Source organism: Lipophrys pholis (genome assembly GCF_963383615.2).
Source record: "Lipophrys pholis genome assembly, chromosome: 8".
Taxonomy (NCBI): Eukaryota; Metazoa; Chordata; class Actinopteri; order Blenniiformes; family Blenniidae; genus Lipophrys; species Lipophrys pholis.
In genome coordinates, this window is record NC_137630.1 from 6,476,269 (window position 1) to 6,489,136 (window position 12,868).

The 12,868-nt window shown below is 43.6% G+C and overlaps 1 protein-coding gene across 1 annotated transcript; it reads right to left on the reverse strand.

Moving 5' to 3' along the window:
- Window positions 1-424: 424 nt before the first annotated feature.
- On the reverse strand, window positions 425-10,051 carry LOC308113615 (putative RNA-binding protein 46; the record flags this gene model as incomplete). Its single annotated transcript, XM_080470009.1, has 9 exons — window positions 425-475; window positions 1,395-1,592; window positions 2,570-2,809; window positions 2,966-3,057; window positions 3,593-3,725; window positions 5,757-5,913; window positions 6,077-6,257; window positions 6,338-6,556; window positions 10,018-10,051. 9 exons carry the CDS (start codon window positions 10,049-10,051, stop codon window positions 425-427), a joined length of 1,305 nt encoding a protein of 434 aa, XP_080326135.1.
- Between the last annotated feature and the right edge of the window lie 2,817 nt (window positions 10,052-12,868).

Here is a 12,868-nt window from a genome sequence, read left to right on the forward strand (position 1 = left end):
GCTGAGGCTGAAAGTACTGCAGTACTGAAGGAGCAGCAGCAGTAACAACTGTTGTTTCCTCGCAGGGGGATAGAGGTGATGAAGAGGAGGAGAGGAGCATGTTGAGGTGATGAAGAGGAGGTATAGGTGAAGAGGAGGATATAGAGGTGATGAAGAGGGTGTCGAGGTCATGAAGAGGAGGATGTAGAGGTGATGAAGAGGATGTCGAGGTGAAGAGGAGGAGAGGAGCATGTTGAGGTGATGAAGAGGATGTAGAGGTGAAGAGGAGGATGTAGAGGTGATGAAGAGGATGTCGAGGTCATGAAGAGGAGGATGTCGAGGTGATGAAGAGGATGGAGAAGTGATGAAGAGGATGTCGAGGTGAAGAAGAGGATGTCTAGGTCATGAAGAGGAGGATGTAGAGGTGATGAAGAGGATGTAGAGGTCATGAAGAGGATGTAGAGGTGATGAAGAGGATGTAGAGGTCTCTTGTCATCTGGAGGAACAGGGACTTACGTCAGGACAGGAAGTGGCCTCCTGAACTTCCTGTGGGCAGAGAGGTGGAAACAATAAAAACTACATTTCTGTGGTAGAAGGTCTGACAGACACGGACAAAACTTCAATATTGAGCCTGTATGCATGTTCACACTGAGGCCACACCTCCAGAGGCCTGTAGTACGACGCTGGATTTTCTCTTATCGAGTTAACTTCAGGATTAACCCTGGGTTTTCCCAATGTCTAACCTGCACCAGAGTCGGTTCCAATCGGGATAAGAGGTCAAAGCTCCGCCTCCTGACCAATCAGATCTCTTAAAAAAATGACCCACCCAATCTTAAACGATGATTTGTGCACTGTTTCAATTTAACTTTATTTATATAGCACCAAATACAAGGTTCAGCACTGAGCTGCAGTACACGACAGTGTTTGAAGTGTAAACGCATCAGCCGCCAGAAACACAACAAACATTTTGCGTTTTCACTTAAAAACATCATGTAAATGCAAATAGAACGCAAATACAAACTATGAATGTCGTCAGAGAGCAAAGTTGATCCACGCTGAGGAAGAAGAACTAGACAAATATGTGTGTGTGTGTGTGTGTGTGTGTGTGTGTGTGTGTGTGTGTGTGTGTGTGTGTGTGTGTGTGTGTGTGTGTACCCAGGCTCCTCAGGGTGGTCGTTGCAGCCAACTCTTTGGCGTCGTCCAGCCGCTTGCACAGCGTGTTGGGCAGGAAGGTTCTCTGTGTGGGCCGTATAAACACCTGCACACACACACACACACACACACACACACACACACACACACACACACACACACACACACACACACACACACACACACACACACACTTTAACACAAATTTAGCTTCAGCTAACGGTAAAGTGTGTGTGTGTGTGTGTGTGTGTGTGTGTGTGTACCATGTATATGATCAGCAGACCTCCGTTGGGATCCGGCGTAGTGAGCAGGTAGTACTCTGGTGGACTCCAGAACTTCTTGATGCAGTAGTACTCCAGCAGAGAGACGGCCGAGGAGATCTGACTGGGTTTCAGAGACAGCAGGCTGACGGGTGACAGTGGCGTGTCGGGCAGCAGGGGGACCAAGCTCCGGTCCGGGTCCTCTGAGGGGCCACAGGGGGGCTCAGTGAGACGTACAGCTGGTTCCACAGGTTGCCCAGCAGTCGGTCGGATTAAAGGCTCCTGCAAACTGCGCGATTCTCGGCCGTCGGGGCCGTGAAAGGCTTCACACCGTTCACAACTGTACAAGACCATCTTAAATAGTGGTTTTTGCAGTCCGTGCGAGCAGAATCTGCGCCGACTCGTCGTGGTTACACGATCGTGTCGACTTGAGTCGACGTGGCCTCGCAATAATGAAACGTCATAAGCGTGCGCCATCCATTCAGGAAAAATAAAGGTGCCAAACATGGACAGAACGTCCTCCCTGGCGGTATTCTGATTATTGGAGACAAATTCCAACAAGTCGATAAGCAATTCTTCTTTGGTGTCCCACATCGTTCTAATCGCCATTGAAGCCCGTCTTCACTGTTTGTTGGTCAGCGTGGGTCTGAGCGTGTACTCAGTGTTTTTCCGGTGTCGCGCGGGTAACTGCGTCATGTCATACTGCATTTCTATTGGTTTCTTATAAGATGACGTATTCGGATTCACCGCTACGACTCCTCAAATATCAGACACATTCTGTTAATGGTCGCGGGCTCCTGGCCGTCTCAAAGCGGTGCACAGAGCCCGACCAATTTCAGTTTCAATTTCCACGACTCTGCCGCGATCCGATCTTTCAGACGGTCGAGAAACACACAGTTTGTGGCACCGATCAGTTCTCAGTGTAAGAACATCCATCAGCTAAACACTGCGCCACTTCCACACACTGTAACCGCCGCTCAGCGCTACTCCTGCTCCTCACCTCCTGCTCCTCCTCCTCCTCCTGCTCCTCCTGCTCCCTGGCCAGTCTGCAAGGGTGAGGATCTCCGAGGGGAGCCGTGACCTCCTCCTCCTCCTCCTCCTCCTCCTCCTCCTCCTCCTCCTCCTCCCCCTCCTCCTCCTCCTCCTCCTCCTCCTCCTCCTCCTCCTGCTCCTTCTACTTGCCCATTGGACCCCATCGTGGTGGCGTTCCTGTCCCTGGCCAGCCAGACCTCCACGGCGGCGCCGTCGATGTGGACTCCGTCCATGAGGCTGAGCGCTATCATGGCGTCGGTGTGGTGGCGGTAGTGGATGAAGCCATAGTTGCTAATCTTCTTGACGCGCTCCACGCTGCCCGGACTGAAGCGGGAGAACGCCTGGTGGAGGGTCTCCTCCGACGTGTGAGGCTGCAGGTTACACACCTGGAGGAGGAGCCAGAGGAACTTGATCAGAGACCAGAGAGGATCGACCAATCAGAGGCTGAGACACACTGGCTTTGAAACCAGCCTCAGACTGGTTTGGACCAGTTGTAAACTGGAATTAAGACCTGGTTTTGACCAGGAGCTGGACTGACTCACATAGAGGACCTGGAGAGGCTGTGGACACTCCCACTCCTTGACCTTCTCCAACTCCACCCACTTGACCTGGATGTACTGTCCCCAGGGCTTCACTGAGGAGTAATGAGGAGTAATGAGAATGGCTGGGATTTATATAGCGATTCAAAGCACATTCAGAAACCATCATTCATTCACACCAGTGGTGGTTGGAAGCCACAGCTGCCCTGCCCTGGGGCATAAAGACAGAGGAGTGGCTGCCATTTTGTGCCTACGGCCCCTCCGACCACCACCAACATTCATACGAGGCAATGTAAAGTGTAAAGTGCCTTGCCCAAGGACACAGCGACAATGACGTGGATACAGCAGGATTCGAACTGCCAACGGTTCTGTTATTGGACAGCCCACTGAGCCACGGTCGCCCACAAATAACAAGTAGTAATGAGGAGCAGTGAGGAGTAGCAAGGAGTAATGTGTAGTAAAGAGGTTTAATGAGGAGTAGTAGGGAGTAATGAGAGTAATGTGTAGTAATGAGGAGTTATGAGCAGTAATAAGTAGTAATGAGGAGTAATGAAAAGTAATGAGGACTAATGAGGAGTAGTGAGGAGTAATGAGGAGTAATGAGGAGTAGTGAGGACAAATGAGGAGTACCTGTGATGAGCCTCGTCCTGGCCAGGGCTGCAGCTTTGTGGGATTCATATTTGATGAAGGCAAATCTTCGATTTCTGCCTTCTTCATCTGAACTGCTTAGAGGTACAATCACATCCACTACACCCTCTGTGACCTGGAACCACATAACAACAACACAATCACATCCAGTACACCCTCTGTGACTTGGAACAACATAACAACAACACAATCACATCCACTACACCCTCTGTGACTTGGAACAACATAACAACAACACAATCACATCCATTACACCACCTGTGACCTGTGGGGTTTTCCAGAAAGCAGGTTTTGTGAAAACTCAGAGCATGTTAACCCTGAAATGAGGGAAACTCAGAGCTTTCCGTTCCGTTGTTACTGGTTTAAATTACTACTTGAAGTGGCTACTGATTTTTTTTATTTTTTTATTTAATAGCCTCCATCAATTCAAATACTAAAATTAAAATCTAAATGAATCAGAGCGTATATATAAATAAGCCTTTTCATTCTGAAAGATGTTTTTCATATTTCATTTTTTGCTGCGTCCAGTTGCCTTCCTCTTGTTGGATTGCACCTAAATGAAATTCAGATTTTGCCTGTTTATTATTTTTACCTGTATGCTGCAATCTTAAGTTAGATATTAAGTCAATGGAGTGATGCGTTCAAACTTATGCGTTGACTCTGGCAGCAACTTTCTCCCAGTCGTCTCTCTCCTCTGCTGCTGCAGCGCCGGGACTTTTACAGCAAAATAACCAATAGGTTTTTGGTCTGTAGCCATAGTGACTCGTGGAATCGGGGCTCCATTGATGATGGTTTTTTTATTCTGGTTGTGCACGAGCATAACTCAAGGTTCACATACTGAGAGTGGATTTAACTCATTCAGATCAGCTGTTCTAGAACTGAAAACTCTGCAGGTGCGTCTGAATAGTCCCTCCTATCTCCCAATAGTCCCTCCTATCTCCCAATAGTCCCTCCTTTCTCCCAATAGTCCCTCCTATCTCCTAATAGTCCCTCCTATCTCCTATCTCCCAATAGTCCCTCCTATCTCCTAATAGTCCCTCCTATCTCCAAATAGTCCCTCCTATCTCCTATCTCCCAATAGTCCCTCCTATCTCCCAATAGTCCCTCCTATCTCCTAATAGTCCCTCCTATCTCCTAATAGTCCCTCCTATCTCCTATCTCCCAATAGTCCCTCCTATCTCCAAATAGTCCCTCCTATCTCCTAATAGTCCCTCCTATCTCCTATCTCCCAATAGTCCCTCCTATCTCCTAATAGTCCCTCCTATCTCCTATCTCCCAATAGTCCCTCCTATCTCCTAATAGTCCCTCCTATCTCCAAATAGTCCCTCCTATCTCCTATCTCCCAATAGTCCCTCCTATCTCCCAATAGTCCCTCCTATCTCCTAATAGTCCCTCCTATCTCCTAATAGTCCCTCCTATCTCCTATCTCCCAATAGTCCCTCCTATCTCCAAATAGTCCCTCCTATCTCCAAATAGTCCCTCCTATCTCCTAATAGTCCCTCCTATCTCCTAATAGTCCCTCCTATCTCCCAATAGTCCCTCCTATCTCCCAATAGCCCCCCCTATCTCCTTTCCTATACACATTTCCTTAAACCCCGGAAGTGTTAAGGAACGTTTGAATTCTCAATAAACTTAGGAAAGGAGCCCCAATGTTTCCTTTAGAACCTCCTTTAGCCGAGGAAACCCTGATGCATCCTTCACCAAAGGAGACCAGATCACGCTGCCCCACAATTCCTTGTGGCGACAACATTTAAAGGGACTCGCTGATCCGATTGTTCAGGGAAACTCACCATGACTCAACGCAGATTATGTTAAGTTACCAATGCAATAATCTGCCTTGAACAACTTTAAATAATCTAAAACCCAGATCCAAACTATGAATGTTATGCGGATGTTGTAAAACAAACACAGTAAAGTGAACTTTTTTTTGCAGGTTATTATTGCGCCACCTAGTGAAAGTATGGTCGGATTGTCACGCCTTTCCCTAACTCCTTTAGGAAGCCTCCTAACACCTTTCCTTAATCCCGTGACATCAGGAAAAGTGGATAGGAAAGGAGAAAGGAGGGACTATTTGGATGCACCCTCAAAGATTGTTGAACCTCCTTTCTGGAATACCCCCCTGGAACAACATAACTTGCGTATTTACCGTCTTCATCTTCTTCAGGATGTGATCCCTCGTCTCGTGTCTGGGGATGGGGCTGATGTAAAGGCGACAGTTGTCCACACTCAGACACACGCTGATAAACTTGAACGGACGAACCTTGAAGTTATTCAATAACTGGATCGCTCTGTGAGCCTCGTCTCTGACACACACACACGCACACGCACACGCACACGCACACACACACACACACACACACACACATAAACTTTGAGATGTGAATAGAGAGAGAGAGAGAGAGAGAGAGAGAGAGAGAGAGAGAGAGAGAGAGAGAGAGAGAGAGAGAGAGAGAGAGAGACAATCACCTGCTGCTGAACTTGACAAAACTGTAGCCTCGGTGCTCTCCACTGTACTCCAGCATCAGTCTGAACTCGTAGATATGTCCAGCGCGGTTGAACAGAGGGACCAGCTCGTCCTCGTACATGTCTCGGGGAATATTCCCAACAAACACCTCACAGCCACGAGGGGGTGGCGGCCCGTCCCACCCTGAGACACAAACACTGTTCAGTTTTTTTTCCACCGCCTACTTTTCGGCTCTGTCTTTCCGGGTGTCCAGTGTGTCTCACCTGGCGGGGGTCCGCCGTACATCCTCTGTCCGTTCACCTGCAGCATAGTGTAGCCCGTCCTCTCCATCAGATCCAGCAGCGCCATGTGTTTAGCATAGGATGCCAGGAGGGAGGGGTTTCTGTACCATGGCCAGCCCACGGTCTCATTGGGGCCCGCCACTGCGCCCGCGTTCCAGTACATGTTCTCACCGGGGTCTACCTCCGCCGTAGTGTTCCCAACTGTCAGAGAGGGACAACCCAGCGGTCACCTGTCTGGTCAGCTGACTCAGGAGGACACCTATCCAGTCAGTCAGGTGACTCAGCCAATTCTGGAGACAAGATGATGGTTAAACTGTCATCCATGATGGACAATGACCCCCACCCCATGCAGGACAAGAAGAAAAAAAACCAACTGGCTAAGATTGTAATGTACCTACTGTTCATATGTGTTTTCCTAATTGTAATCCTCTGTTTTTATTTCTGATGCTCCCATCTGTGTAATGATTCTCTCCACTTGGCTGCTGCACTGACGTTTCTCACTTGTGGGATTAATAAAGGTTGATCTAATCAAATCTAAAATATAGTTATTTGGGGGTAAATGTAGAATCAGAAAATATACTTTTGAAATGTAGTAAATCCCCTTTGCCTATGTCAAGGAGTTACTAACTATAAATGCCAAAATAGTTTTGATTATTATCAATTCTAATTATAAAGAAGACATGATATCTTAAAAATAATGAAATAGATTCTTGTATGAATGAACAAATAATCTAATAACACAATTTAAAGATTTCACTAACAATCAACATGTCCAATAGAATTTAAAATAGGAAGAAAAAACTACAAATCTAGTTTAAAAAAACAAATTCCTTCAGTCATTATTCATGACAATAAATGAGAAAACGTGTCAAGTAAATTATAACGGTGTAATAAAGAAGTTATGATTTATTATTTTAATCTGAGTCCAAATATTCTGGAAAATGTCCGTAACAGGTTGATATTCAGTGACAAAATACCTCATTTATTATAGTTTCTTTTTCTATTTTGTGTTTAAACGTTTTATTGTGATAAGACGTTAACTTGCTAACCTCCTGCCAACAAGCACTGTGACGCTCAAAGGACTCAATTAAGACCTTTTCTAAACACTAATGTGAAGCTTTCTAACGATTTTATTCTCATTTTTTTTACTTTTAATTAAAGGTTAAGGCAGACAAAAGAGCGGTTGAAGCTAATAGTTATAGCAGCTGAAGCTAAATTACCGGTTTAACACTTGTTTCCAAGACGATCTCGTCCCGACAACCTGTATCTGCTCAGATAAACTCCTACCTTCTCTATCCAGAGACTTTTCTTCGGTAATGAAAAGACGCTCTTCTCCACTGAATAACGTTCAATCGTGAACTTTATTCCAAATGTTTAACATAAAAAATAAAACTAAAAATAAAATGAGCACGGTTTTCCTGTTGACATCTCGTCCAATCACAGCGAGCCGATTCTGAGCGACAGTGTGTGTCAGCCAATCAAAACGCTCAATTTTTTCACAGAAGGCAGGATGTAATATTCATCAAATCTAAAGATTTTTTTTAATCTGTAAATATCACAACAGGATTTAAACAAACAAACAAACAAAAAGACTGAACGGGAATGAATATTAAAAAGAGTTAATCACACAAACTACAGCTACAAAAAATTTGTAAAAAATAGAAAACAAAACAAAAAACAAAACAAGCACAAGTTTCGGCTTGGATAAATATTTTTTAAGAAAAAAAATAATAAAACGAAAGATTAAAAATAAATATCTAATGGATATTAATAACAACAGATCATTTACAATAACGGCAATTTAATATTAATATAGTACTATTAATCACAATAATTTAAATTCAATTAACCAACAACAATAATAAGTAAGTTCTAGATATAAGCAAAATATGAAAAATTGTCCAAAGTAAGAAATGAGACTAATATAATTTATATGTGAGTATAAGAAAAGAGAGTAAATGATTATGAGACATTAAAAACATTTGAATAAAGAAATACGGTGGTGGAATACACGTTTTTCTGGGGCGACATAAGGGGGGGGGGACAAAAGGCATTCCATCATTCATGGTGCTGGACGATTGTCACAGACTAATCCAGATTACAGTTACTTCTCACTCCCAACCTGCCGCCATCCAGATGAGGAAAGGCAGCCGGGCGGCCAGCAGAAGAAGGAGGAGGAGGAGGAGGAGAGTAGTGTTATTCGTCTTTTTAATATTTTATGTTCTTTTTTTGCAATTTCAGTACTTTTAAGGGGGTTTCTGACACTTTTGTAGTTGTTTCAAGTCTTCATGTGTTCATTAAAGGATTGACGATAGAGCACTACTTTCAATCATATTTCTCATATAGGTTCCATTTTGTCCATGTTAATGATAACTCCTCAGCTCAGACTAAATAAAGTAAATATGGAGTTCCACAGGGTTCTCTCTAGAGCCTATGCTTTGCACATGATTAAACGTGTTTCCTGTATAGGGACTATTATTAGGAAACACTCCATTAATATCGATTGTAATGCAGATTACACACAACTCTATTTATCTATAAAACCAGATGATACTGCTCAACTAGTCAAACTGGAAGTTTGTCTTAAAGACCTAAAAAATCTGATGAGTGATATATTTCTACTTCTGTGGTCTGTTAAAACAAGTTGATATATTTTGCTCAAAACGTTATCTAATCAACATAGACTTTCAGCTGCAAGATTATTGTAATTGTCTTATTCATTGTGATTTCAGTGCCACTGAGCTTCATTTATGTTTGCTTGTGTTCATTTTGCATCCTTCTGTCGCCCCCTTGTGTTTATTCAGAGTTAATTTGCATCTCATCGTGGACATCTGAAGGATTTATTTTTACACAACTGTACCATTGTATGTCGCTTTGTCCTCATTTTGACTTGTTCCCTTTCATACATTGTGTTACCCTTTGTTAAAATATCACACACACTTTGTGCACTTCTCTGTGGTCATTTGACGTCTTTGTGGTGGGATTTATTATTTATTTTGATGCTGTTTCAGAGATATCTTTATGTACTTTCATTAACTTTCCACACACATTTGGGGTGTTTTAAAAGGTTTATGGTCCTTTTGCATCCTCCTGTGCTCACTTTATCTCTGTTGATATTTTTGTTAACACTGTCATTGTATTGCATATTTTCCTTTTTGTATTTTCGATTGTAATTCTCTCCAGAATCCAGTTGTTTCTGTGTTATTTTGCGGTTATTTTGCATCCCTTTGCAGTTATTTAATCCGTTTTTGTAATTGTTTGTCTTAATCCGTCCTGCTGATTGCAATCGTTATAATGAAAAAAGTACAAGAGTTAATGACAATAATAATCTTTACAATTTCGATAGGGTCCTTCAGCACTTTCTGTGCTCAGAACGGGTCCTCACATCCCCACACACGTCGGAATGTGTTGCACGTCGAGGTTTTGTGCACGTCATCCCACTTCCGGTTACCAGCAGGCGGCGCTATGATCGACTGATGTAACCGTCTTATGGCTTCATCAGATGTGGCCAAACGGAGCATGTTCAGGTTATTTACACGCAACTTCCTGTTTTCAGCAGGTGGCGCCATGGCTGTTGGTCGTAATTGTTGTATGGCTGTGATGAGGGCTCTGATGCAGCGTATCAAGTTTGAGGTCAATCTCATCATGTTTAGTCTATTTACGTTGCACTTCCTGTTCCATGGCGCTCTTGGCCATTGCCACGCCCCCCAAATGGCGTTACGACTGAGAGTCATCATATAGTTCTGTCGAGGATTCACTGTCCTGTTTATACGGCACTTGTTTCATGGCAAACATCAAACTGTGCGACGTGGTTGTGGCCACGCCGCCGTACTTTTGCAAGAGATTTTGATAACTTTGGTTCATCAATCTCTTTTTGTTTTTTTTTTATCACCCCACCAATTTTCAGATAAACTGGAAACACCATCGCGGACGAGGTCGCTCTCAAACATTTCATCATATTTACATGCACTTCCAGTATCCAGCAGGTGGCGCTATGGCCGATGGTCCTTATCTTCATATGGTTGTGCCGAGGGCCGGACTTTGACGTAACGTGTCAAACTTCAGGCCGATCTGACGAGTTCGGCTGATTTACACTGCACTTCCTATTTCATGGCGAAACATCAAACTTCGCGACGTGGTCACGGTCACGGCCACGTTCTAAAAACGTTTTTGATAACTTTTGCTCTTCAACCCCTTTTCTATCAAAGCAGCCCAAGTCGATTGGAGTTTCCCCCTGGGACGAGTTTGCTCTGGAAAATTTGGACAAAAATTCACAGAAATCCACCATTTTCCTGCAAGTGTCCGACTTCCTGTTGAGTTGTCGGCATCGACGGCGCAGACTTATTGGTTTGTCCAGTTCTGTCACATATGTGTGCCAATATTCGTAGCTCTCGGTGAAATTCCGGGGGTACCCTTTTCCAATTTTGCAGGTGGCGCTGTTGAGTTATTTCGCAAGTCATATGTGTAACTCCCCTGAATGATCAAAATGTTCGCTGGACCTGATGACTGTGCAAAGTTTCACAATAAGTTCTGTGTGCTAAGGCCCTCAATAAATAAATAAGTAAATAAATAAAATAATAATGATAATAATCTCTATGGTTTCATTAGGGTCCTATGCACTGTCAGTGTGCAGACCCTAATTAAAAGCAGGTCGAGGTCAGGATAACATCAGTGCAGCTGTTGTTTGGCGGGCGAGCATGTTTACGGCGAGCAGAAAGCAGGAAGTGGCGAGCTATGAAAGTGAAATATGGTGAGATTTGACACATATAGCAAGAGGAAGCTCAGAGCAGTTACTGGAAAGGCGCCGCCTCTTTCCCACAAGCTTCTTCCTTTTTTAAACAAAACCCCAAAACAAAACCTCTCGAATCTTTTTTCACACAGAGCAAGTTCACTTTTCACAGAACAACACTCCGGTTTTAGAGAAAGGTCAAAGAAAACGTGAAGTTCAGTCGTATCTAAATGCTGAGCCAGACGTCTGCATGACGCTGCAAGCGTCCCGACATTAAGCTGCTTTTGAAGCCCGTGTTTCATGAAATCCCAGAATGATTCTGTCATGATGAAATCAGCCTCTGATTGTTCAGCTGACTGTTTCTTTAACCCAACTTCACATGTTTATTAATGTTTGCTGTGGACTGATTTTCTTCTTGTCTCAAATTTTCTTTGGGCAGTTTGAAGCTCTTCTTCACTTCACCCTGCACGACCCTGGAAGGTTCTGGATTTGTCTTAGTTTGTCGTTGGATTTGAACTTGATTTTAGACATTTTACTTTCCTGATTTCTGCACATATCAAAGACCAAAGCAGACTTCCAACCGACGTGTTTGATTTCAAAAGCCTTGACTTTCTGGAGCAGATCTGGTGCAATGGCAGCCGGTGACAATGAAAACTAGTGATGGCCAAACGAAGCTTCGTGAAGCTTCGTGAACCACTGTCTTTATTTTCTGAAGCCACTCGATGACAGTGTTTTTTTTTCAACAAATGTTTGGAAGCACACTTTATTGCCAGTCTTTTGGCTTCTATCTTCAAACCAAGAGCGCCATCTGGTGGAAACAGTAAATATAGAAGGTGGTTCATGAAGCTTCATGAAGCGTCATTTGGCCATAACTAATAAAAACCCATAAACCCTTTTTTTTTTAGCTCGGCAGTTATAAAAGTCGTGTTGCACAATGTTACAACATCCGTCTGGACATTTCTCCTCATCCAATGTTAATGTTTCTTGTCGGAGCAGATCGACTCAGACTAGAAATGATTTTCCATTGACTTCTAGACTGAACTGCGGCACTAATAAAAAAAGCTGCTTTGGCCTTAAAACAATTTCTGGACTGCTGTCGACCTGGTACTCCCTTGCTTTATGGTGTAATTTGTAAAAAAGCTGTTTGTAACTTTTGAAAAAAATTATTTTTTTAAACCTTGGTTTCTGGCTGCTTTTAAACTAGCCTTGGTGTCATTTCTGGACTGGTTTGGACGGCCTTTCACCTGGATCCTGACGTTTTTCATAAAGATGATGCTCGTTTTGAGCTTTTGTTTTGCTTTTCGACTGGCTTCGGGTTTTAAAGCCTTGCACACAGATTATTTTGCAGAACTTGGCATGTCAGGAATAAACAAGAAAACACTTTCATAGAGAATTAAACTAATGTATCTTCATTTCCTTCATGCATTCTCCACCTGACTCCAGGGTGAAGCGGCTACAGTCCACTGGGAGCCACATGTCGCTTCCAACGATTGTAAATATGCCTTTCCACCGCATGTTTTTACTATATATGCTCAGGTAACGTCTACTGGGACGGCCTGCGCCACCTGTTTGGCAGATTTTGCACGATTTGAGTAAATCTAAAGGTGAAATAGTCTTTGTGTGATTTGTGCAGATTGTGTATGTGATACTGATAATACATATTTAGGCTGCTCTTAACTTGGATGAATTTAAATGAAAAGTTTTAAAGAGGAAAACGTGATGCTCAGTGTCACTAAATCCTCAGTACAACCAGCAGAGGGCGCTCTCATATAAGCTAAGAGGTG